The following is a 26,511-nucleotide window of genomic DNA, read 5'->3' on the forward strand; positions in this document are numbered from 1 at the left end:
AGGATTTCAATCATCATGACTGTCACGACCCAGAGCCAGCCTCCCGCTCTCACCAGTCCCTTGGGAGCTGAACCCCCGTCACATTTTCTTAGCCTTCTCTTTAATCTCAACTAGCCCTTTCTCTACAAGCGGCCCCTACATCATCTTTGAAGGCTGGCACAAACCAGAAGGGAGGGAGGAAAGGAGGGGAGTGGCCTGTGGGGACATCCCCAGGAAAGAGCTTTGTTTGTGCTCCAGGACAGCTGTCTTGAGGTTCCATTCAAGAAGGCTGGGCCAGGACAGCCACCAGCCCAACCTTGGGACTGGCTGGAGCCCTCTTGCCCCACCCCCCCATGGCATCTGTGGTCTGGACCAGGCAGGCTGAACCTGGGGCTGGCCATTTTGAGCAGTGTCATGGTCACTGCCTCTGACCTCATTGACCGCATTGTCCCACCCACCCATTCTGTACCCAGTGCTCCTGGGCTCCCATTCTGGCCACTCTCCCACTCAGGCACTGGCTCCCTACGACCTACAGATTTGGGTTCAGAGTAAGCACATTGAGTACCTTCTGCTCTCCAAGCAAGATTCTGGGTGCTTCCATAAATATCAACCCCTTTGAAAGACGCTTCCAGGATTCCAAGGCTGTTTTGGCAGCTCTACTGCCATTTTGGCTAGAGAAGATCAGACCTCTGCTGCCTGCCTGCCCTTGCTTATCTGGCTGTTCCCCCTGGGCCCAGCCCCTAGCCTCTCTCAAGGTCAAAGTCTCAGTGCAGAGTTCAGGTTCTGGTCCTGAATCCCCTGACTATTCCACCTGGGAGGCCCATATCCAAGAAAGACTAGGAGGACAAAGGACATGCAGCCCAGATGCCCAAGTGTGTTCCTTTGGTTGTTCTCCAGCTGTATGAGCTCTCCCCCCACACCTTTCTCTCTGGTCAGGACCCAGTCCAGCCTTGGCTCTACCCCAGACTTACTACTACATTAACCAGGGCTGTGGTGAGTGAGGATGGACATTGCACAGAGAGGCCAACTTCATACCTCAGGATTGGCTGGCCTGGCCTTGCCCACCTTGTTCCTTTGTCTGGACTCTACCCCAGCCTCAGCAAACCCTCCCCAAACCCTCCCCTGATGCCTCCTGGGGTCCTTGCCACCTGTCACACAGGAACTGGGCCGTCTCGGCTGGTTATTGAGGTCCCACATGGCTCCTTGAAGGCTTCTTATCCAGGTTTTGTCAGATAGGTTGGGAGGAGGGCACTCTCCCTTCATGGATGCCGTGTGTGGCCACTGGACACTTGAGACTTGCCCCATCTAGATCGAGATGTGCTCTAAGTAGAAAATACACACCGGATTTCAGAGACTGACAGCTACAAAAGAACGTAAAAGAGCTCAATAGTTTTTAATACTGATTATATGCAGAAGTGATAATATTTTAGATTCTTTTGGTTAAATATATATTTAAATTCATTACACCTGCTTCTTTTTTCTTTCAGTGCCTTTCCTTACTAGCGTGTGTGCCTTACCCTTGTGGCTCATGCTGTTTCCGCTGGCCAATGTTGATTTAAGGGCAGGGTTTCAGACGTCCCTGAACACAGAGCTGTCCGTGCAGAAGAACTCGGAGGACTTGGAGGTGTTGACGGTGGGAGCCCTGGAGGAGTTTCAGCCTCGCACCTGAAAGCCAGTTCTGGGCTTGTGAGGAGGTACATGAAGAACGATTGTGGCAGGTGTGGGGCCGACCAGGACGGGGACTGGGCTGTCTGTTGGCTCCTGGTGACAGAGGTCACAGGGTCTTAGCAGTGAGGTCCCAATGCCAGGGCCCTGAGTGCTTAAAGCTCTGGAACAAGCAGCGCTGGGGTTAAATCCTAGCTCCACCATCAACTAGCTGGGGGCCCCCGGGGACTCTGGGCCTCAGTTTCCTCATCTTAACATGGAGTTACTCTGAATACCCCCGTCACGGGCTCTTTGGAAGAGTAAATGGGTTAATGCATGTGAAGGAGTCAGAATAGCATATGACACATGGTAAGTGCTCGGCACGCAGCAGCCTGTGGCGTCAGAGTCCTGGGTACCCCAAGGGGAGAGTAGAGAGGAGGTAGGTGGGGGGTGCAGCTTGAGAGTCATTTCTACTATGGCCTCACTATCCTCAGTTTCCTCCCTGTCACACAAGGACAACTGGACCCGGGATGGCCCTGGGGTGGTCATGGTGACCGAGGGAGCTTGCACGCTCCTCCTGAATCTCTTGCCCGTGGGAGGCCCCACCATCTCCTCCAGAAAGTCTGTGGAAGACTAGAGTCCCACTGGGGCCTGGCCGGCTGGGAAGGTGACCTTGAGGCCCGGTGGGGCGGGGCACAGGCCAGGCTGGTGAAGGGCTAATAGCTAGAAGACCCAGGAGCCTCAAATCTGCCAGCCCCTTGGAAAGCCTGGTCTAAACACCACTGGAAATTCTTAAGCTGGGATTTCAGTTTAATTACATATTGATTAAACGGAACAAAGGCACAGGGGCTCCAGGGAGCAGGCTCAGTGAGTGCCTGATGGAATTTCAATCGTGCTTTTTTCCTGCCTCCTACTCTCTTAGAGGCTTGGAGCCCTCCCCGCTGAGGAGGCCTGGTTCTACATGGGCTCTGCGGGCATCTCAGTCCCTGCCTTGGGCAGAGGAAACTCATGTGCCCTGGGCTCAGCTCCCTGCCCCAGCTCCCAGCATTCTCATCTACCCACCATCCCCCAAACCTGGTCAGGCTCAGAGAAGTCCTGCCCAAGGTCACACCCAAGGTCAGGGGGAGACCTGGCACCCGAACTTGAGTCTCCTGACCTGGCCTCTCCCTGGGCAGGGTACTACTCTCTAGAAGGCCCTGGGTGGTATGGAGAACTGCTCTGTCTTCTCTGTCACCACAATTCTACAATGAGACGTGGTCCTATTCAACAAGTACCTACTCTGCGTAGGTTCTGTGCCAGACCCTGGGAAGTGAGTCGGCTATGGTCTCTGTCCCTCACGGAGCCCTTGATCTGATCTGGGGGACCAGGTGTGGTTTTCCTGTGGAAACAGCATCTGGCCTGAAGCTTAGAGGACAAGAAGAAGTAGCCAGGCAAAGGTGGGGAGAGAGGCAGAGAAAGGGAAAAGCATTCCAAGGAAAAGGAACAGCATGTATGAAGTCTTACAGGCAAAGGAAGGCACTTCGGTGGACCCGAGGAGGTTAGATCATAGAGAGTGAGGTTGGGTGTGGGGGGACAGGCTGGGGGCAGGCCCTGAACCCAACGCAAGAGGGCTGTGCAGGAGCAGTGAGTGTCACAACTTCCTCCCCACCCATCCCCCCAAACAGCGGGAGAATCCACCGACCTCAGCCCTGGGCAGTGGAGTGGCCAGTCGGTATCTTTACCAGTGAATGCTTGGCTCGAGAATGGACATGTGACCCAGTTCTGGCCAATGAGAAGTGAAAGGAGGTCCACCTACTTCGACTTCCTGTTTTGTGCATACATTTGTCTAGATTTAAGGCAATACTAGTTTGCTGTTTTGTTACTTACAGCAAAAACCATGCTGACGTATTTCCCTGCAGACCACAGGAAGGGACTTTGGACTTCACTTTGAGAGCAATGGTGTGTGTGAGGGGGTGTCCACTGAAGAATATTAACATGAAAATATTATGAATATATTGGCTTAAATAAACTATATCATTAAAATTAATTTCACCATTTCGTTCCACTTTTTAAATGAAACCACTAAAAATCTAAATTATCCTTCTGTGGGATAGGTTGCACCAGACCCAGGACTGACAAACTAGGGCCCGTGGGCCAAATTCAGCCAGCAATCTGTTTCTGTGGCGCGGGTGAGCTAAGGCTCCTTGGTGCATCCTGAAAGGGCTGTAAGAAAACAAAGACGAATGTGCAACAAAGGCTATATGTGGCCCATGAACCATAAAATATTTACTTCCAGCCTTTACAGAAAATGTTTACACTAGACTCTAAGAGTGACAAAGGCAGGAACCCGTCTGGGTTTTGTCCTTCACGGTCCCCAGTGCCTACAGCAGGAGGAGCACTGCCTGGCACACAGTGCATAGATGTTGAATTAATATTCGATGAATGAATGAATGAATGAATGAATGAATGAATGAATTGTACCTACCCCACCAGCTGGCCTATCTGCCCTTTCCCCATGTGCGCTACTACATGGCTGTACCTGAGGCCCATGGATTAGTGGTGGGTTGGGAACAATACACTCCCAGCTGTGTGTGCATCTTACTCCCACCCCTTCAGAGGTCAAAGTCACCTCCATTATTCCTGCTGCTCCATGATCCCTGCCTGGGGGCAAGGGAGATGGACAGAATTCACCCACCCCTTAAATCAAGAGAAATCCAGATCCGTAAGGGACAAATTTTTTTTTTTTTTAAGATTTATTTATTTATTTGTCAGAGAGAAAGAGAGAGCACAAGCAGGCAGAGGCAGAGAGAGAAGCAGGCTTCCCACTGAGCAAGTAGTCTCATGCAGGACTCGATCCCAAGACCCTGGAATCGTGACCCCAGCCGAAGGCAGCAGCCCAACGGACTGAGCCACCCAGGCATAAGGGACAAATCTCTTGACAGAGAGGGAATCAGCCTTGTCCTGGGCAGCTGGGTTTAGATTAGTTCTTCTTCAGGGTCAGTTCTCCAAGGAGTCTGTCAGTGAAAGGCAAGGTGGCCCAGAGCCACAGAGGCCCAGAGCCACCAGGCCCAGCAGACCCAAGGCTTTACTGCCCTGCTGCAGCCTTGACAGATTTGAAACTGGGGCTTGGCAGTCATGTCCTCATGCTTTAAGAAAAAAAGTATGTCTTGATAGTTTGTTTTTGGCTCCTTTGTGCTTTGTTTCTATTTATCTTTTTAAAGATTTGTATTTATTTGAGAGAGAGAGGATGAGGAGAGGGGGAGCAGCAGAGGGTGAGGGGGTAGGGAAAGGGGCAGAGGGAGAGGGACAAGCAGACTCCTTGCTGAGTGGGGAGCCCAACTCAGGCAGGGGCTTGAGCCCAATACGGGGCTTGATCCCAGGACCCTGAGATCCTGAACTGAGCTAAAGTCAGATGCTTAACCCACTGAGCCAGCCAGGCGCCCCTGGGCTTTGTTTTTACACCCCTTTCAATAAAAATGCTTCTGACCATCTTTACCCATCCAGTATAGGCAGTGAGAAAGCAAAAAGGATTTTGAGGATTTGGGCTGCTTTCCTCGTCTGTACCCAACCCAGAGAGGAGGAAAGAGAGAGAATGTGGCTCTTGCTGGGACAGCAGAGGTAGTGGTAGGATTGCCCAGGAGATGCTCAGACCCTCTGAGGGGGTAGGCGTGCTCATATGGGTGGGCGGCAGCATGGTTTCATGGAAAGTGCAGACTTTGAAATCAGACCTACTTCCTAGTGGGGAATCACTTTCTCTTCCTGGGCCTCAGTTTCCCCCCTCTAGAATGGCTTGTGGTAAGTGTTGCTGTGATGATCAGAGCAGTGGTTGAGCCAAGTGCCTGGGACACTGAAGGCCCTCAATGAACGGCAGTTGCAATGTATCATCTTCATTTCATGGACAATTCCCTCACCAGGGGCCAGAGCAGGAGAGGTCTAGAGAGCTCCTACCCGCGTGGTATGGCCAAGAAAGTCTCTGGCCTGGAGAGGGCCCAGTATAGCTCGTCTTGGAGCCACAGATGGTAAGAAGGTACAGTGTGAGAACCACTCTCCGGTCTGAAAGTCTCCCTCCCACTGCCTCTGTCCTAGCTCCGAGCTCCTGGAATGGGATGCCGCAGTGAGAGGCTGGCAGCGTCTGCGATTTTCTTCCCTGTCCCCTGCCCCCCCTCGTTTATTTGTTACTTGTTACATGAGCTGTAATTAAGGAGGGAAAAAATCTGTAAAAATTAAGTGATTCTGAATGTGCTGAGCAGGGACTTGGGACGGAGTGGGGAAGGGATTGGAGGGAGGCTGTGTCCTTCCTTCTTGACAAGGGCTCTTTGGAGAAAACGTCCTAGAGGAAGCTCCTAGAACTATTCCCCCACCCCCTTACCTCCTCTGGAAATCCAACTGAGGAACACACCTTTTTGTGCCTGGCGCTGGGTGAGACAGACCTGGACTCTGATCTCTCAAGTAGATGTAGCTGGTGGGGGAGACAAACACCAAAATAGACGACCACACCGCAGATGACAGAGGGAAGCTGGGGCTCTGTCCTGACTTCTGCTTTCTTCTTGACTTGCTTAGGAACAAGCCCTTCAGGGCAATTCCTCATGGGGAAAGTGGGCTTTCTTTCATATTTGTCCAAGACATAACCTCTCTTATGGGTGGTTCCCTTAGGTGACCCCAGAGAGAGCGACTATGTAACCCAGCCTGGGATAGGCAGGGGGAGCTGGTCAGGGAAGCCTTCTTAGAGGAGGTAACACTGGCATAGGGGTTTGAAGGGTGCTCAGAAGTTTAGCAGTTTGGGGCAGGGTTAGGGAAAAAGCAGAGTTGAGTTTCCAGTCAGAGGAAGTAACATGTGCAAAGCACAAATCTGTATGCAGGGAAATAGGAATGAGGGGCGGGGTGGAAGAGTAACTAGGGAGGTGGAAAGAACCAGGCCAGATGGCCTTGAATGCCAGCCTTAGGACCTTAGAAATCTTGGCCTAGGGATGCCTCCGGGCTCAGTCATTTGAGTATCCATCTGACTCTTGATTTCAGCTCAGGTCGTGATCTTAGGGTTGTAAGATTGAACCTCACGTCGGGCTCTGCACTCAGCAGGGAGTCTGCTAAGGCTCTGTCTCTTCCTCTACCCACCCCCTCAAATCAATAAATACATCTTTAAAAAAAAAGACTTTATTTATTTGACAGAGACACAGCGAGAGAAGGAACACAAGCAGGGGGGAGTGGGAAGGGGAAGCAAGCTTCCCCTTGAGCAGGGAGCCCAATGTGGGGCTCAATCCCAGGACCCTGGGATCATGACCTGAGCTGAAAGCAGATGCTTAACAACTGAGCCACCCAGATGCCCCTAAATAAATAAATCTTTTAAAAAAAGTTTTTTGCCTATAGGTGATGGAAGCTATAGTGCTAAGTGTGTGTGTGTGTGTGTGTGTGTGTGTGTATAGGTGGTGTGTGTGTGTGTGTGTGTATAGGTGGTGGGGGTTGGGGGTCATTTATACCCCAATTTATAGGTGAGGGCCCTGAGATGTGAAGGCCTTGCCCAAGTTCCCCAGACTGTGGGTTGGGCCTAGAAGGCAGGCGCCAACCTCTGCCGGCCTCTGATAACAGTGTTAATGACTCTAATTCACTTAAGTCCATTAATGAGTCTTTATTGAGCAGAAGCAGGCGCCAGTGGTGAGTGAGTGTGAGCTGCCATGTGGGCGCTCCAGAGCCCTGCCCCCAGAGAAGATGGCCATCTGAGTCACCCTGGACATCAACCTGGGAGGTCAAGATGTCTCCTCCTGCTTCCTGTCACCACCCCTGGGCTGCAGTGCCCCCACATGTCCCTCCAGGCTAGTGAAGACTTTATTCAGGAAGTAGATGGCAGACAAGGAGGTGGGCCATCACTGTAGTTGCTTATAACCTGCCTCAGCCTCATCCCTCTTGGGGTCCAACTAGGGCCTTGGGGAGGTGACAGGATGTGTGGCAGGACCGGCCCTGCTGATGCAAGTGTTCCTTCCCACCAGGTGGAAGCATCTAGAAGCAGCCGTAGCAGCAACCAGAAGAAGAAGAAAGGCATCCCAGCACCCAGAAGGAGCATCTGGCCCAGCTTCCCCCCTTCAGCTCCCAGTGTGTGTTGGTGTGGGGTAAAGTGGGCCCATCAGTGGGCTCCCTGAAGGAAACCTAGGAAGACTGGCTGACAGAGAGGGTCCTAGAGCACAGGAGGACCTAGCCAGAAAGTACAACCTCAGCTCAGCTTATAATAGGAATAAATCATACATATGCATGAGGCTTCATGACTGTGCATGTCCAGAAGAAGCCTAAATGCTCCAAGGGGCTGGCTCAGCTGAGCTTGGGACAAGGCAAGGGTCTCTGGCCCTACTATTCCTGTGGCCCTAGGACTTTAGTTTGTGTGGTTGACAGCTGTCAAAGCAGCTGGAACTGGAGCTAGCACCCCAGTTCCTGCCTTGGCTCTGCTCCTGTCTCCTGCTGTGAAACAGAGAAAATTACTGCCTAGCATTAGGCCTCAGCTATCCCATCTGCAAAATTGGGATAAACTTCTGCTCAAATGCCTTTGGGAATTGTGCGGAAGGTCAAAGCCAGCCCTGGGAAGTTCAAGAAGCGCCTTTTAGAGTCAGAGGTTGCCTACAACTCGCAGTTAAGGTCCCAAGGAAGCAAGGCTACAAAATTAACTCCTTTCACCACTTGAAAACTGTGGCCCTGAAAGGTAGAGAAGCAAGGGTACACTAGTGGATTCTAAGCCCTGTGGCCTGGTCCTTGCCACGGTCAACTTCAGGACCGTGGACAGGGCTGCCCCGTCCCAACCTAGGCGCCCATGCTGCTCACTGTCATCTCACCAGGGCTTTCTGAGCCATTTGTTTTTATGTCTGTATGTCGGGCAGCCTGCGAGCAGGGCTGGCGTCCGACTGTGAGTCTAAAACTGACAAGAGGCGCTGGCGGAGTGTGGAAACTGTCAGCAGAGCAGCCGCCTGTGAAATTAACATGATATCGAAAGCGTCAATGTTTATTTACTGGAAATATCTGGACAGGATGCAAAGCAGGGCTGCAGCTGCTGCCTCAGGGGTGAGGGTGAGGGTCACCCCTGCCCATCTCTCTTTGCCAGCTACCAGGCCTCGCTAGCACTATCAGCTGACCTCCTTGTTAAGATTTCCACTCTCTTCTTGACTTGCTGAGGAACAAGCTCTCTTGGAGAAAGTATGGGTTCATTTAAGTTTATCCAAAAGTCATCTCCCTCATGTCCCAGAGTTCCAAGGACGGTGTCCAGGAGCCGGTGAACAAGGGTGGGTCCTTGTTCTCCACGGCAGCCCTCCCCCAGCCCTAGCTGATTGGACCAGTTTGAGGTCACCTGACTACAACTTGGCCAATCAGAGCGTGTCTCGTGGGAATTTAAAATCAGGGCACGACTATTAGGTTAGCTGCAGGGAACTGAGATTCCAGGTTGTGTGGGCTTCTGGCAGGGGCTGCTATCTTGGGGTGGTCAAGCTCAGCTAAGTGCACGTTGGTAAGTAAAAGAAGAGCTTGTTTGTCAGAGATGAGGAGGAGAACAGAGCAAATATGACAGAAGAGCAGAGATGAGAGAACTTCTAGATGGTTTTCAGTTTGGCGCAGGGAAACCTGGCAGTTCGTGGTTCACTCTGCTTCTTTAAATTTCTCTGTAAACTTACATTCAAATGGCATTTTTCTGGAAAAGGGAAGAAATCCATGAAACTGGCCCTAAAACAGAGACTGACCCTAGGACTCAGGTAACAAGAAACAGTGGGATTAGCTGGGAAAGGGTAGACAGTGGCCCATGGTATGTGGTAGCAAGACTGCTAATTGTGCTGTGCCCGTAGTTGTTGGGACTCAGACCTAGGTCCCACCGAGAGCCAGGCTCAGGGTACCACAGAGAAAAGCAGAATCAGAGACTCTCCCCACCGCTTGCCTCTGCTTCTGCCTGGATCCTCTGTGAACTTGGCTCCCAGGTTCACCTTTCCCAGTCTGTACTCCAGAGAAACACCGATATTGGAATTCTCTGGTTCCAAGTTCAGATATCTTAGGGAAGGTTTCTGATTAGCTACACTTCGGGAAGGTGCCATTTTTCCTTGTCTACTCACACTAACAAGCAGATGTGGATATGGATCGGCTCAGCTGGGGTTAGCTACCCTCTCCTACATGGAGCCACGGCCATAGCAGATGGTTCCATTAGAAGACAGAAGACAGTTCTTAGTCTCACCATGTGGTTGGAACATAGGCAACTCACACAAGGCAGACAGAACAATGGATGTCCACCCTGTTCTTTGAGCATGGAGCTCTGGGGGTGTCTGGCTTGCTACCATCACTGATTTCTCTACAGAAGGGATTTGGGGTGATTTCCTCCATGACTGCATATCAGCTGCATGGAGCTGATCAGTGGGTAAAGTTATCATTCAGCCCAGTGTCTCCACTTCGCTTGGTGATAAGAATCAGCAGAGCTCCTCTCCAAACGTCCAGATTCAGTAGGGCTGGACAAGACTGGGGAATCAGGATTCTGACCTTATCTTATCCAGAGGATGGCTTGGGAATCACTGACTTAGGCTGCGGAGGATGAACCTCTCCTCTGGCCTGAAGGGAGACCAAACTAGAGGGATGGATGACACCGTGGTGTGGACTCAGCCAGCAGGAAGTCTTGAAAGTGGTGATCGGTACCCTGGCTGCGCTTTACAATCGCCTGGGGAACTCTTGAAAATTTTATTACTGCAGCATCAACCCAGGCCAATGACATCAGAATCTCTGGGAGTGGGAGTTAGGTAGCAGTATTTTTTTTAAAGCTCCCCTGGTGATTCCAATGTGCAGCCAGTGTTGCGAACCACTGGTCTAGGGAAAGTCACCATTTTTCACTCCACTCACACTCCTACTTAAAGACCCCGCTCCTCCCAAATCCCTGAAGACGTGGCCCTCCCTACCTTCTGGTCCCTCCCTCAGCTGACCGGACAAAGGGTGGACAACTGACCTCATCCTGGCCCATCATGGTTTCTCTGGGGAATTTAGAATTTAACACAGAAGCCATGGGTAGCCGAGGCTGCCCTCCTAGGGTAGCTGTGCTCATTTGGATAGCACCTGATCATTTCTTTCTTTTTTTTTTTTAAGATTTTATTTATTTATTTGACAGAGAGAGAGAGAGAGAGATCACAAATAGGCAGAGAGCAAGCAGAGAGAGAGGGAGAAGCAGGCTCCCTGCTGAGCAGAGAGCTCGATGCGGGGCTCGATCCCAAGACTCTGAGATCATGACCCAAGCCAAAGGCAGAGGCTTAACCCACTGAACCACCCAGTCGTCCCACCCCTGATCATTTCTGCAGAGACAGACGGGTGACCCAAGACCCTGTGCAGCCAGAAGCTGAGCCACGAGGAGAGAGGGGAAGCTGGCTATGATGGGCTTCTCTGAGAATGTCTGCTTCCAGAAAACCCCTTGTGAGAGTACATCTTTAGGAGGGTTTATGCTTCTTGCCATCAGATCATTTTGGATACAGACAGCGCTGAAATCTAAAATGTACCCCAGCCTGGAGCCCCATAGTCCTGGAGGGCCCAACAAAGGACTGCAGGTAGCCCCTGCTGGGCATAGCCCACAAGCCAGGTACTTTCTATAGGAATCGAGGCCAAGCTTCTCCACAAACTGTATGGTGGGAAAGATTATCTCCGTTTTTAGGAAGAAGTGCAGTGCTATGCTCCTGGATGCCTGGCTGATTAGTGTGGAGCACAGACATAAACCAGGGTGTGCCAGATCTCTTCCAGTGAATCTCACCAGAAGCCAATTATGCAAATCAGGGCAGAGTGGAGGTCCTGCAGCAATGGGGGAGTGGGGGGCTGCTGCTTACCCACCCCCTAGAGTGGGAACAGGGCACAAGAGGATAGGGGCTGGCCATTTGAAAAACAACCCCACTTTGCCCAGGCTCTGAGGGAGGCTACAGGAGAACTAGAGGCCAGAACGCATATGGGGCTTGCTTATACGTGGGGCACTATGATCACTCTTGAAATCACTGCAGCAGTTATGCAGGCCACAGAGTGACAAACAGAGTGTAAAAGACAATTATAATTGTTTGTCACCATGGACTCTTGATTTCTGCCCCAATGGGACAAGTCTCCCTCTTAGACAGGGCACCTGCCTTTGGAATAGGTCTGTCTGTGTACGAGGGGCAAACCCTCTGTTGCTCACCAGCTTAGAGTCTCCTGCTCCACGGCCTCATGTTCTGAATGAGGCCAGGCTCTGGAAGCTGTGTGGGGGAGGTGGCATTATTTATAATGGGGAGTCCATAAGAAGAATAGTAGAAGCATTTACTGGTCGGTTGCTCCATGCCAGACAGTGTTCTAAGTGCTTTGCAGGCATGATCTAATTTAATCCTCACCAGCTCCACGGGCAACTTGCCCAAAGTCACACACAGCTGGTATGTGGCAGAGCCAGGATTTAGACCCAGGTTGTCTGGCTCCAGATCCCAAGCATCCCTGTACTTGGCCCCTTTGACCAGCCTCCATCTCTTGGTATCCCCTGTGTTTCAAAAGGCTCAAGGTGTGCTTTTGCTAGTCCCAGTGATGACAAGCTCTAGCTCAGGGACTGACTTCAAATGGGGGCCAGGGACAGTGGTGGCTAGGAAAGGACTATTTGGAGCAGTGACCTATACCATGAGCAGAAGGTTGCCAGAAGAAAAGAAATGAGTGTGTGAGAGGATATGGTGCAGGAAGAGGTGAGTTGGGGATATCCCAAGCAGAAGGGAGAACATGTGGGGAGGTCCCAAGGGGAAAGCTTGGGCATTTGAGGAAAAGGAAGAGGGATGGTGCAAGCTCTTCAGATTCCTCTGGAGTGAGGCCATGGGACTGGGTCATAGAGGCCCCCCACCTGGAACCTTCAAAACCAGGTCCTCCCATAGATCTCTTAGGGTGGGCCACAGGAGGCATCTTCGGCCAGGATGCTCACCGTCTGTGGCCCATGCAGGGTAGGGTGGGGGAGCTAACATCATTGGGATTTGCTTTGGGCACGATATCTCCATTCCTGCCCTCAGCCTAGCTCGGCAATCTAACCCCGAAAAAACCGAGGGCCTCAGGGCACAAGGGTGGGGAGGTGGGGGCATCCCCATGGCCACGCCCTCCCCACCTTCGCAACCCTGAGCCGGACAGCTCCACTGGTTGCCTAGGAGACAGCACCCAGCGAGCTCTCATTGGCCAGCAGCAGCTCCAAGGGTGGAGCAAGGCTGGGGCAGCTGTCTGTGAGCGCACACGTGTGTGCATGCTCAGGCTCGCGTGTGTATCGTCAGGTGCCCTGAGCACAGGGCAGGACGTGGACCTCTGTGAGGGGGCGCCCGGGGGCATGTGTGCAGTGCTTCCATGCGCTGCTCGAAAGGGGCTGCTCTGCGGGTCTGCGCTTTAGTGTGAATGTACGGGTGAGAGCATAGTGGACCAGTGTGAGAGTGTATTATCTGTACCAATGTGTAGACGCATGGTGTTTGCTTGCATGGGTGCATGCACGGGTCTGTGTGGACACATAAATTGCTGTGTGGTTGTGTGGGGGGATGGGTGAGGTTGCGGAAATCCGTTTGCACCTGTGCCTGCTGCAGTAGGTGTGTGTGTGCTTGAGTATGTGTGAGCACAGAGGGGTGCATACTCATGTGTGCATTCTCTGCCTCTGCTTTCTCTGTCCACACCTCAAATCTTTCCTCCTTAGACTCTGAGTTGTGTCCCTCTAATGCTCAGGCACCCACCATAGCTCCCCATGGTCGAGATGGTGCTATACAGAACGCCGGCCTCGGCTTCCGCAGCCCTGCCACACCCCCTGCTCATCTGCCCTCCTTTTCACAGGAGCACTGAGAACTCAGAAGAGGGGTTCTATCCCTGTTACAGGAGAGGCTTCAAGGGCAGAGAGGAACCGACCAAAGCATTTTCCCTCATCCTAAACCGGGAAACTGGAGCTGAAGGCCTGTGGACCCTTGAAAAGCCTTTGGTCTCCCCTGTCTGTACTCTCCACATGAAAGGTGACTGTCCCTTAGCCTCCCTTTGCCTGTGGGATACAGTACTCCACCACTATGGAGTGTTTACAAGCTATTACTCCCTTATCTACCTCCCCACCCCAGCCTCCCCTGCCTACACCTGTGTTTGTTAGCCTCCTTTTGTGGGGAAGGGCTGGATGCCGGCTGGAGGGCCCAGCGGGGACCTGGGAAACCATCATGGGCCTCTTCAGCTCTTTTCCTCATCACAGAACAATCCTCCCTTCTATCCCACACTTCTAGCAGCCCCTTCTGCCTCTGGCCAACTGTAAGGGCCTTGCAGAAATGTCTCTTTCCCTTCCAGCTGCCCCAGAGGACAAAGGGAACAGCTGGCTTCCTGGCTCCTGGCCAGTCAGGTGCCCACCGGTGGTTAGGCAGTCCTGTTTGGGCACATGCGGCTGCAGGGCCTTCCACCAGTCTTACTGCCTTGTTGGTGGCCCCACAGAGCAGAAGGTTTTGTCTGAGCTCTTGGAGTCCATCTGGTCCAACTCCAGCTAGAGAGGGAGGGAAAGTAAGGTGGCGGGGGCAGGGACCAAAAGGGCAGAAGATAGGCAGAGACCCTGAGGAGGTCAACAGAAGACTCCAGAAAGGTGATCTCCAGAGTATGCTTGCGGAGATGGGGCTGCTTAGATGGCCAGGCCTGTGGGGACTTTGTCCTGGCCCCACTCTGAGAAGCACCGATTGGAGGTTGGAGGGAATGGGTAAGATGATGGCCTAAGTGGGCCAGGGCCCAGGTGAGGGCATGGGCTGGTGGATCCCTTCGGCCTCTGTTCCAGGTGATTGCACGGTTGGTACCAAGCATGGCGAGGGCGATTTATGGGCTCAGACGCAGGGCCAGGCAGTAAATGTTCTACTAGAGCGGCTATAATTCCTGCTTTGCTTCAGCAGCTGTGTGGGGGCAGGGATGTGGAATGGGGGACATCATTGAGGTCTGGGATAAACCCTGAAAGCAGAGGGTGTGGGGAGTCCCCCTTGGCACAACTTCTCTCAGGCCCTTAGGAAGGGTCAGCCTCAAAGCACTCAGGGACTGGAGCAAGGTCACACAGGGACGTGTGTCACCTCACAGCCCTGGGGTCTGGAGAGAGCCCCAGAGAGATAGACACCCTATGTCAGCTCTAGGTGCTGCCACCCAGGTCTGTGGTCTTGGAGGGTCTGTAAGAGGCTCTGGGGCTGGCAGGAGACAAAGGAGATGAGCCTGTACTATGCTTACATCTCTCCTCTTTACGACACCACATTTCTTCATAAGTTGGTCAATGCCTGTGGGAAAGCAAATCGACTCCCTTCTTCTGGGGCGGGGTACCCCCTGAGCCAGCCTCACCTTGTGTTTCCCATAAGGATGCTTTCTGGAGGCCACAGCAATTGCCTCCCTGTTGCCACACCCCTGGTTTAGTTGAGTCAGAGCTGCTGCTACAACTGACTCCTTCTTTTTGTGGCCTTGGACCTGTCACTTCCCCTCTCTGAAACTAAGTTCCTTATCTGCAAAATGGGAGCACAATGAACATTGTGTGTGTGTGTGTGTGTGTGTGTGTGTGTGTATGCAAAATGGGAGCACAATGAACATTTTGTGTGTGTGTGTGTGTGTGTGTGTGTGTGTGTGTATGCGCGCGCTTCCCGAGTTGCTACTGCTCAGCTGTGCAACCTTGGGCACTGGCTCAGCTTCTCTGAGACTCATCACCAAACCAGGGAGATAGTCATGCTACTCACGGCATTTGGGCTGAGCTCTGCATCCTGGGAACCAGACATGGTGGCTGTCCCACCCATCCTCCTCCTGCCTGGCTTTTTCTTTCCTCTCCGTCAGCTTCCTCCTCCTCTTGCTCCAGAACAACCTGCTGCCCCCTCCCCAGGATGAGCCTTCTCAGTGTGCCACAGCCCAGACCAAGAGTGAAGGGATGAGGGATACAGCTGGAGGGGCCGTGGAAGAGCCAGGCCCCAGTCCCTGTGACCAGATGGGGTCATATCCAAGGCGGGCTTCGGCACGAGGGCTGGGGCAGGATGGAGGTGGGAGATGAGACACGAGGGCACACTTCGTCTCCACGGCTCCCAAAGGACCCACCACCCTGGACTTCCCAGACACAAGCCATCTGCTGGCATGATGGATAGGGTCTAGGCTGGGGACACAGGATGAGCCACCATAGGTTTACGGGGAGGTTGTAAATCCCGCAGTCAACTCCCTCAGGCAGTCAGAGCTGGTGCCCCCCAGGGAAGACTCTGAACACCCAGGGTTGTGCTGCATGGCTGCTGTTCTCAGACCCCCACCCAGCAGTACCCAGTAGTACCCAGTGTCCTGGTAGGTGCTGGGCCAGATTGCAGGTCTTCAGAACAGGCTGCAGGGCCTCTGGGTCCCACAGAGGCTAGGTGGCCTGGGGGCTGGAAGGGGGAACTGACTGGTAGAAACCTTGATTGCGGCACCTGCCCCTGCACTCACCTGCCACCACCGACCCACCCCGGCCCACAACAGAAGGTGGTCACGGGCGGGGATGTCACCATGTCTGCCCATGACAAGCCTGGGTCTGGGGTGGTTCCATGTGAGGGGCCCAGTCCAGTGCTTTTTCTGCTGTGAAGTCCTGGTGCCCTGAGTTGGAATCCCAGCTTCATCCCCTCCCTGGTGGGGACCCCCAGGCAGTCACTTCTCCCTGAGTCTGCCTTCTCACCAGAAGGGGAGCAGATTAGAACCTCCTTATGGTGGGATTAAATGAGACAATGTAAGTGAGGGGGGCCTGGGTGGCTCAGTCAGTTAGTGCTAGCATCCGACTTGATCTCAACTCAGTTCTTGATCTCAGGGTCATCAGTTCAAGCCCCATGTTGGGCTCAATGCTGGGCGTGGAGCCAACTTAAAAGAAGAAAAAGACAACGTAGGGGAAGCATCTGACCTGTAAACAGTAATGATTATTACTATTGCCATATTACTCCCAGGGTGGGGGGAGCTGCCTCCTGTTCTGCTCAAAAGGACACTGGCCCAGGGGCAGCAAACCTGGTTCAAATCCTGACTCTTTCCTCACCAGCTGGAGATCCATCTGTGGGGCAGTCATCATCACTCGCTAAATCCTTACTCCTGGGTAGACTGTAGAGGCTTGCGCACCAATGAGCGGATCCTAAGAGGACAAAGGCACCTCTGCGGTCCCCATGGAGGTCCCCAGCGGGGGCTGCACTAACCCTCGAGTCCTGCATGCCCATGTTCTGTGACTTTGCGGCTCTTCCCACCAAGAGCTGGCGGCTGTCCTCCCTCCCCTTGAAGCTCCACGGGCCTGTGAATGGCCTTGACTCCTGGCCTGAGCTTCGAGAGAACTGGCAGTCCCCGTTTGGCTGCCTTGGAGTGCTAAGCCACCAGCTAGCCCACTGGAGAGACTGCACGGAAATGGAGGAGCAGGCTGGCCTCCAACCCTCCGGCCTCCCCAGCTGAGACAGACCTGGCCAGAAGCCCCCTAGGATCTTCTGGCCCCGGTCAGGTCTCCCTAATCAACACCATGCACAACAGTGATGAGTCGCCTTTACCAGGCTCTGCCCAGGTTGCACATTGGAGCAAAGAAATGGTTGTTGTTATTTTGGACCACTGAGTTTTGGGGTGGTTGTCATGTAGCAATAAATGACTGATAGGGTCCCTAAGGCCTTTCAGCATCATCTTCACCTGAATTTGGCTTATTGGCTCTTTGGCCTCAGCTAATTGGATAAGGGGATGAGCATCTGAGTTAGGGCAACCAATCCATTGGCTGGCAGGCGGCCAATCAGACTTTTCTCCTCTGGAGATTGTGAATGAAGAGATCAGAGATCCTAGCAAGCCAGATTCCACAGGAGACTGGAGTTGAGTTTTGGAATGGGAACTGCGGTGACTTTTAACCCTGTGTCATCAGAGGAACATCAAATTGGGGAGAGAAGCAGGGAAGGTGATACAGACCGCGGAACTAGGTTCTGTGAGGTCCTCAGTAAATCACTTGGTTCCAGACGGTCTGAGCTGCTCCCCTTCCTTATCCCTCATAAACCCTGACTCCAGGCCCTGAAAGGCTCAAGCCTCCCAGGACTCCTAACAGCAGCCAGGGTCTACATGGCTTCTCTGACCCCTTCTCCGTGGCTCGCTGTCACCTCCATCCCTGCAAACACACGCAGGTGGTGGGTGGCCTTGTCCTCCAGGGCCTCAGGGCACGGCCAGTCTTTCTGTCCTGGGCAAACAGCAGTGAGGGCCTGGGTCTTCTCCCATCCTCCCACACAGCCCCGAGGCCTTTGGCAGCAAATCAGAGGACATCACCAGGCTTGGCTTCTACCCCAGTCTCAACTGAAGCTCCAGCTCCCTGTTTCCCACTGTCCCCCATACAGTCCCTTTCCTTCCCCATTCCTGAGTTCACCTGCCACTTCCCTGCCTGTCTGTAAGGATGCCATGTAACAGTGCCGGTGATCCCTGCACAGCAAGCAGCTGTCACACCTGAGATAGAATTGGACCTGACCCCAAAGCCCTTGCCCATCCATCACTCTGCTGTGTGACTCGGAGTGGGTCACTTCCCCTCTCCGGGCCCCAGATTCTCACTGGTGAGGGGCACACCAGGGGTGGGGATGGGGGTGGCCGAGATCCGGGTGCTTGCTACAGTCTGACTTTGCAACATTCCCCCTCCATCTCACAGGGCTCTTGAGTTCACGACTATCTTCAATACATAGAGGTCCCACGCCTAGGAGGGGGCAGTTCTAATACCCAGGCTTCTTTTGCTTGGGTCAACCCAACCTCCTGCCCTGGGGCATTCACAATCCCCCAAAAGAACTGTCTCCCCTATCTGAAAACAACCTCACAATTTTCTTGCGTCCTTGAAGTTCCTCAGAGGTCTGTTTCCCTCAAGGTAGCCAAGAAGAAATTGGCCCCTTGAACCTCTTGATCTTACCAGAAACTTGTGAAGTCCTAGGCATCTCAGAGGGGTAAGTAACAATCCCACAGGCTGGTTCCTGAGGGAGAACAGTGCTCACAAACGTATCTAGGGCTGGAGCCATGGACAACCTGTGAACCTGTCTCTCTGGAGGTAAGCAGGCCTATCAGCTTCCTGAAGCTTCACATGATAACACTGGCCTCTTGTTATGTACAAGCCATGCCCTTGCCCAAGGACTCCCCTCCCTGCTTCTGTGCTCCCCAAAGTGGTGTCCTGTTAGGTGGGGGTCGCCAGGCCTGGCTCTGAGCAGCCCTCAGCCAGGCTTAGAAGTCTGTGGCTTGGGAGTCTAGACCTCCCAGGCCCAGGTTCTGAAACTTCGAAGCTGTGCGGCTTTGGATACGCTACCACCCTCTCTGGTCCTCAGTCTCTGCATCTGTACCAAAGTTTCCCTTGATAGTAACCACCACCACCACTGGCACAGGGCGTACTGGGCGTCGGGCACCACACCAAACAGATCCACCCGTGCTCCTTCGTTTAACGTCCTAACGACCAAAAGGAGTAAGATCATCTCTTTACGTGACAGATAAGCAGACCGAGGCTCAGAGGGGTTAAGTAACAATCCTGAACACTCGGTAAGTGCTAGAACAGGACCTCCAACCCAGATCTGAGCCCAAAGCTCAGAGCCTATAATCACATCTAGGCTGCTCCCCAGGGACCATCAACCTTTACCATACCAGCGTCCCCGAATCCAGTGGGGAGAGGCTCCTGTTTGTTCCGGGGGATAAAACCACAGTTCCGAGGGCTTGAGGTCTCCCCAGGGCCAAGGACAGCTGTGGGGTGGTTGCTGAGGGTGCAGGGGGGCAGGGCAACGTGACCCAGCTGCAAAGCTGCATCAGCGGGGAAGCAGGAGCAGAGCAGGCTCTCTGGACCCCTGCAGATGAGCCAGGGAGGGAGGGAGTGCCCCTCCGTGCCCATCTGGGCTCGCCATGCCCCAACCAGAGACTTGCTTCAGAAGGTGCTACCCGGTCCGTGCCTGCTCAGGTTGGGCATGTGAGCCCTGGGAGGAGTCCCATTCGGAGACGCTACATTCTGGAAATCTCTGCCAAGGGCTGACTTCCCGAGGGCTTCCCCTCCACGTTCAGCTACGTCTGTGTCTGTCCATTCCTTCAACACCGGACCCTTTGACCTGAGGACTTCCAGGCAGCAGGCCTCACACCACCTCGGAGCTGAATCCAACAGGTCCCTGAGGAGAAAGAGGAACCATGGAGGGGAGAAGCCAGGCCTGCCTGACCCCAGCGCCCTCATCTGTCCGACGGAGATGCTGGCCTTCCAAGCCAGGCCCCTCAGAGTCAGGGAGAGTTACAAGGCTACTGGACTGGCTCTTGGCACCTCTGTCATCTGGGGCAGCCCTTCCCAGGGCAGAGTGTGGAGTGGCTGGGTTTGGTGTGAGTGGGCAGGGTAGCTTCTGACCCTCCAGGTCAGTCTCAGTACAGGGGGCCCCATTCCCCAACCCACGACTCTCCAGAGTCCGGGCTAGGCTCAGCAGACAGTGCCGGCCTGGGCCGCTGTTCTAGCAGGAGCCTCTCTAAGTCCCTGGAGCGAGTGGCCCTTCCCGGCCTGCCCAGGGTCTGCCCCCAACCCTGACCCCATGGAGAGCCCTTCAGGAGCCCCCCGCCCACGGTGAGATAATAATGACCATAATGAGAACAGTCACCCACACATGTGCACAGCGCTTTACAGGTTACAAAGTGTTTCACATACATCATCTCATCAATTCCTCACAACAGCCCTGTGAGGTAGGCAGGGCGGGGAGTCACGTTTTCCATTTGTACAATGTGGAGACTGAGGCCCAGAGAGGGTCAGCAACCTGTCTGAAGCCACACAGTAGGTCAGCGGCAGAGCTGGGACCAGAGGTTAGGCCTCAGTCCCGCCTCCAGCCCCTGGCTCTCTCCACCGACTATGCTGTCCTCCAGGAGGACCCCAGCCCCTGTCCAGAGTCTCAGCCACACACGAGCCAGGCCCCCGACCCCTGGCAGTAGCACTTCCTGGCATCTTGGCCAACAGCCTCCACCCCCATCAGGCAGCCCTATCTCTCCTCCACCTGCTACCTGCTAATGGCCAGCCCAGAGCCAGCTCGCACCTGCCTCCCCTGCCTACTCCTGTCAGCTGCCCGGGCAGGTGGGGCCGGAGCCTCCTTTCCTGTTTTCCTGAGTGATCCCTCCCCATAGGGGAAGAGAAGAGAAAGGAGGAAGAGGAGGAGGAAGGGGGGGAGGAGGAGGAAGAGAAAAACAAGAAACTGAGTTGGAAGAGGGCCCTGGAGCAATCAGGACGTCAAAAGTTTGCATTCCGACTAGCTATAGGAAATAGTTTTTTTTTCTCTTTTTATTATTTCAAGTTTTCATAAAAATCCATAATTATTGAAACCCAAGTTACAGAGGAAGTTCGTAACTTTTTTTTTAATTGAATTATTGACTGTGCCACGTGTCGGTCTGTCGGCTTCCGACTCCAGTCTGTCAACGTGTGCCCCTGTGCAGGTGGGGTCCCCAGGCCTGGCCTGCGGAGGTCCTGGTAGGCAGAGGGCAAGTGGTGAGGGCCGGCGGAGGGGGCGGAGGAGGGGAGCCGCAGGGAACAGGGGTGTGTGTGTGTGTGTGTGTGTGTGTGTGTGTGTGTGTAGGGCCTGGGCGGGGAGGGGAGGCGGGAAGGCCCAAGGAGCGAGCACAGCAGCCAGGCCCCTTCCCCTGCCCGGCCTGCCCCGGGGGTCCCTGCCCCCCTGCCCCATCCTCAGATCATCTTCATGTTGAACTTGCGGGGCGCATCAGCAGAGCTGATACCCGCGTCCGACTTGCGGGGCACGTACTCGATCTCGATGTTGTGCTTCGTGTTGCCCTTGCCCCGGCTCCAGAGGAACAGCAGCACCAGGCAGAAGAGGACGACGCCCAGGAAGGAGATGAAGCCCATGGTGGTGGCGATGATGAGGGTCTTGATGTCGAAGGGGAAAGGCACGGTGGCTCGGGTGCTGTTGGCCTCTCCCTCGCCCGGCTGGTTGGAGATGAAAGCGAAGGTCTTGTTGGGCTGATGGGGCCAGTCGGGCGAGTAGCTGCGCACGTGCAGGTGGGCGGGCATGGAGTCGTTGCCCCCAGCGTTGGCTGCGATGCACAGGTATGTGCCGTTGTCCTGCACCTGGGCGTAGCGCACCTCCAGCGTGCCGTCGGGAAAGACGGTGAGCCGCCCGTTGCTCTTGGCCGAGACCAGGTGCTTGCGGGGTGACAGCCAGAGGATGGCAGGTGGCGGGTCGCCATCCGCCCTGCACACAAACTGCACCGTGTGGCCCTCGTCCACAAACACCTGCTGGGCTTTGCGGTCCCGGATGCGGGCGCGGCGGCAGGTGAAGTAGTTGGGCAGAAGCACGTCAGGGAAGTCCTTGAACTCCTTGCCCTGGACGAACTCGGGCGTGGCGCACGTGGGCTGCTGCCGGTTGAAGTTGAGCCGCCAGCGGCGCCGGAAGACCCACAGCAGCCGACAGTCACAGGCCAGCGGGTTGGAGTCCAGGATGAGCGTCTCCAGGTTGCCCACCGAGTGGAAGGCCGACTCCTCCAGAGTCGTCAGCTGGTTGCCCGAGACGTTGAGCACACGCAGATAGTTGAGGCCGCGGAAGGCATAGGGCTCCACGACGGCCAGCTGCCCACCCACCAGCTGGAGCTCCTGCAGCCGCAGCAGCTCATGCAACATGGAGCCCTCGATGGCGCTGATGGGGTTGTAGGAGAGGTTGAGGAAGCGGAGATAGACCAGGTGGCGCACAGCCAGGTAGGGCACGGAGGTCAGGTTGCAGTGCGTGATGGACAGGGAGGTCAGGTTGAGGCCATAGAGGCAGTTGGGGGTCATGGTGTCCAGGTAGGGCCAGTGCGAGATCTCTAAGACCTTGAGCCGGTACAGCCTCTTGAAGGAGTAGTCCCGGATGGCATTGATGCTGAGATGCCGGAGCCGGAGGACAATGAGACTGTGCAGGTGTGACAGCGCCTCTGTGGGGATGGAGGTCAGGTTACACTTCTCCAGCGTCAGCCGCTCCAGGCTGTTGAGGCCGCTGAAGGCGCGGTGAGAGATGTAGACGAGGTCATTGTCGCCCACCTCCAGCGACTTGAGGTTGTACAGGTCCTGGAACATGTAGTCCAGCAGGATGACGATCTTGTTCTCGCTGATGTCCAGCTTGGTCAGGTTGCTGAGGCCCGTGAACACGCCCAGCGGGATGAGCTTCAGCCGGTTGCTGCGCAGCCCCAGCGTCCGAAGGCTGAAGAGGTTGTTGAAGGCGCCGGGCTCCACGGCGCTCACGATGTTCTCGTTGAGCTCCAGCTCTTCCAGGTGCGGGAAGCTGGCGAACTCGTCCTGGTTGAGCGTCTTGATGCGGTTCTTGCCCAGGTCCAGCAGGCGGGTCTCGGTGGGGATGCCCTCGGGGACTGCCACGAAGCGTTTGCGGTGGCAGAGCACCGCGCGGTCCTGTGCCGAACACTCGCAGCGTGGCGGGCAGCCGGTGGCTGAGCCTGACAGCACCGAGCCCAGGACCAGCAGGAGGATGGGCTGCCAGCAGGCCAGGAGGGGGCTGGGCATGCTCCTCGCGCCCCCCGCCAGCATCCTCTCGCTCACCTGCAGCCAGGAGCAAGCACAGGACGGAGGGCGTGGTTAGAGGATGGTGTTTGGGCCAGCCCCGAGCTGGGCCCTCCTGCCCTGTTTGGGGGGGGGTCCCTGCCACAGGGCTGGGGGGGGTTGCCTGGGACCCCACGGTGAGGTCCAGATGCCTGGGCCAGAGAGCCTCCCACCACCCCATGCTGCGTCCTCCGTGCAACTTACCCTGCCCAGAGCCCTCCCGGAGGAACTCCCCAGCATTCCTGGGATTGGGGTGGGAGTGCATGGAAGGGGCAGGGTCGTCTCAGAGGAGCCTGGTATGGGCACTTCAGGCGGTGTCCACCTCCTTTATATTTTATGTCTCGCAGGCAGGCACCCCGTACCCAGCCGCACACCCTGAGCCTCAGCTTCCCCTGGTGCTCATCAGGGATAAAGCCAGACCTGCTGAGTTGCCCTCAAGGCTCACACAGGGAATCAAAGGGGCTCAAAGGCTGAAGCCTCTGGGAACAGCCTGCAGAGGAGCGTGTCTGGTCCCCGGCCTGCCAGGCCAGGGCTCCAGAAGCTGCTGGGGGCCACCCTCAGCCTGAACTTCCCCAAGCCCCAACACCTTGGAACCCTCCTTGCCCGCACTGCAGCTAAGCCCCTAGCCCAAGAGCCCTGGGATATCAGCAAACCCAGTTTGTCATGAATCTGCTCCCCTGTGGGCTTTCCACGCAGAAAGTCCCAGAATGCTGGAATTCTGCCCTGATGCCTTGCCGTGGAGTCTCTCTGACTCTCCGCTTCCTCCAGGTCTGCCGTGACCCACCCAGACTCCTGAGCCCAGGGCTCAGGGCCCAGTGAATGAGTGCTCCTGGTCTTGGCCCCTGCAGTTGTTTCTTCCCCCGCCTGTTGAAACCCCATCTTCACAGTCTGATTTAATGACCACTGCTCCAAGAAAATTTTTCTGACCGTTCCATGGGAGATGCGGGGAGATGAAGGACCACCAGACTTTGTCTCTCAGGATCTCGGTCCTCCTAGAGCCAGGGTTCTGGGCAGCTGCTGGTCTGAGGTGGGGGCCGTCAGGGTCCACCACGGGCCGCCACAGGCTGGCAGCTGGAGACCCAGTCCCCACTGAGGCACTGACGATGCAAGGCTCGTTACAGCTGGGCCCTGAGAAACATGCAGGGTTTGGGTTCCCGTGACAAGGATAATGGCACCAGGAGAGGGGCCTGGCTTGAGCACAGGCTACAGGAGGAGTAGGCAAGAGGTGTGCGGGAGCTAGCCCCTCCATGACTCTCTGCCAGCCGCCCTGAGAGGTGACTTGTTCCCATTTACGCCCAGACTGCCGCCCCATCTCCTCCGTCCCTCCTCCATTCCACTGCCTGGGAAACTGCCCCAGCAGGGCAAGGAGGGCGCTAGGAGGGCGAGTGTGGACTTCTCCAAACTCCTGAGGGTGGGCCAGATGGTTTTAAGGGGCTGAACCAGAGCCCGACGATGGCTGCCTGTTCACACACTCCACTCGCATGGTGCCCGGGGGCGTTCTGTGCAGGAAGGGGAAGCCTAGGTGGGGAGGGTTCCCACATCTCTCCCTTAGCTCTCCCAGTCCCCCTTCTACACTGGTACAGAGCACCTGCTCTCAAGGTCACAGGTCTTATCACTCAGCACCCCTTCAGGCAACGGGGGCTCAAAGAGCTTGTGGCTCCAGCCTGCAGAGGGGGGTGGTTGTGGGACCAGAGTTCTGCTCTGTGAGACAAGCCACACACCTTCCGGGGCTCCAGCAGTCTCTCCCAGGCCTGACAGGTGCTCCCGGGTTGGTGACAGACTAAGTGACTGATTAACCAGAGGGGCACCTGGGTGTCACTGACACGTTATGGAATCTTAGAGGTTTTGTTATCCCCAGCGGCTTTGTCCACAGCCCCCGCCTCTCTCTCATCCTCTCTCTAGACTCTGGTTCGTCCTCCCCCACCCCACCCCCACCAGGCCATTTTCCACAGTCACACACGCTCCAGTGACCCACCAGAAAAGCAAACATCCTGACAGGCGATCAATAAGTAATTGGGCCGGCAGCTGGGGCCGGCGCAGGTGTGAGGCTGGGGTGTGAGGCTGGGGACCTGGAGAGCTAAACAGGACTTGGGGCGCCCAGCTCAGAGCTGGGCTGGTGGGCAAGGTGGGGGTTGCTGGAGAGGGGGCCGAGGACGGAGAGCGGGGGTGGCCAGGGTACAGCCCACCTGAGATGTTGGGAAACCCTCACACACACACCAGAATGAGGCTTTCAAAGCCACCACCACCTTGCCTCACCAGACCCCCATCTGCATCTCCTACCAGCCTGCCTATTACATGTACCCACCCAGGTGTCCCTCCCCGCCTTATCCTTCTGGAGACCTTTCCCAGCCTCCTGGCCCAGTGGCCTTTGTGACCTCCTTTCCCAAAGGCCACCTCCTCCATGAAGCCATCTGTAACCTACACAGTCAGAACTCATCTTTCTTCTGGAACAGCGAAGCATCTTACACTTACTAGTAGAGATATTTTGCGACTCCTGTACAGCACATGCCTGTAAAAATCACTTGAGCCAACTGACAGAAAATATTAGGTCATAAGTCAATAAAAAGATAAGGCAGGCCAGTAAGGGAAGACTACCACCCAGTCCGGTGTAATGACAAAAGGGGTGAGCTTCCTGGCAACCTGAATGAAGAGGGAAATACGTTCCAAAGCCCAGCACTTGCCACTGCACCTGTGTGTTCGATGCTGGGTCAGTCATGGCAGCTCCTGCCTCACAGAACAGCCCCCCGTGATGTTCTTGGACAGACAGAGCATACACAGGAGTTTTCTGCAAGGGTTGAGGGACCTCTGAGTGAGCAGTGAGAGACCTGGGGAATTCAAACCTGTTGATGGAAAAGCTGACTGGCATGGCCTCGCCTGGCTGCCCTCCGCCCCCCACCCCACCCTCACCCCCTGCAGAACAAAAGGCAATGCACCCCAGGACCAACACAGCTTGAGGAGGGCACGGCCTGCAGACTGCCTCACCCCTCATCTTTTACATGTGGCTTTCCTGAAATGAGGGGAAACTGAGGCCTGGAGAGTTTAAGAGGCCTACCCAAGCCGGCACAGCAGGAGCACCACACACAGGCGGAGTCTCCCAGTCTAACCATCCCCCACCATGGGGTCTCTGTCATCTAGGGGCGGTGCCAGGGCTGTGTCTGCGGGGGACACCAGAGCTGCTGAGGGGGCAATGAGCTGTTCCTGCCTTCCCGGCACCGTGAATCCTGCTGGTTATTCCTGCAACTGCAAAGGATAAGTGTTTTATGCACTTTAATCAGCGTTTTGTTTCGAATCCCTGCCCCCTGAAGGGCTTTCCACAAGGGCAAGAGTTTAAAAATTGGACCAATAAATACAAAGGGAATAAACATCAAAGGCAGGCAGGTGGGCAGGCAGAGGGAGATCCATGCCCGGGACACAGTGTTCAGACCCCATGGCAGCCTGGGTCCTCCCAGTGCCTGAACGGCGCA

At 55.1% G+C, this 26,511-nt stretch overlaps 1 protein-coding gene and 1 long non-coding RNA gene across 6 annotated transcripts in view; one reads left to right on the forward strand and one right to left on the reverse strand.

Moving 5' to 3' along the window:
* The first annotated feature begins 462 nt into the window (after positions 1 to 462).
* Positions 463 to 7,836, forward strand: LOC116589906. Its single transcript, XR_004285441.1, has 3 exons — positions 463 to 527; positions 1,467 to 1,673; positions 7,584 to 7,836. It is a non-coding gene; the product is annotated as an uncharacterized LOC116589906 (long non-coding RNA).
* Positions 7,837 to 20,126: 12,290 nt separating this feature from the next.
* LINGO1 (leucine rich repeat and Ig domain containing 1) overlaps positions 20,127 to 26,511 on the reverse strand; it is a 191,404-nt gene continuing 185,019 nt past the window's right edge. For all 5 annotated transcript variants that reach the window (XM_032342373.1, XM_032342372.1, XM_032342371.1 and 2 more), the window contains one exon: positions 20,127 to 23,047. In XM_032342373.1, the coding sequence (XP_032198264.1) occupies positions 21,191 to 23,035 (1,845 nt within the window). In that variant the 5' untranslated portion in view covers positions 23,036 to 23,047 and the 3' untranslated portion in view covers positions 20,127 to 21,190. The remainder of the gene's footprint in view (positions 23,048 to 26,511) is intronic.

This window comes from Mustela erminea, chromosome 5 (genome assembly GCF_009829155.1).
Source record: "Mustela erminea isolate mMusErm1 chromosome 5, mMusErm1.Pri, whole genome shotgun sequence".
NCBI lineage: Eukaryota > Metazoa > Chordata > Mammalia > Carnivora > Mustelidae > Mustela > Mustela erminea.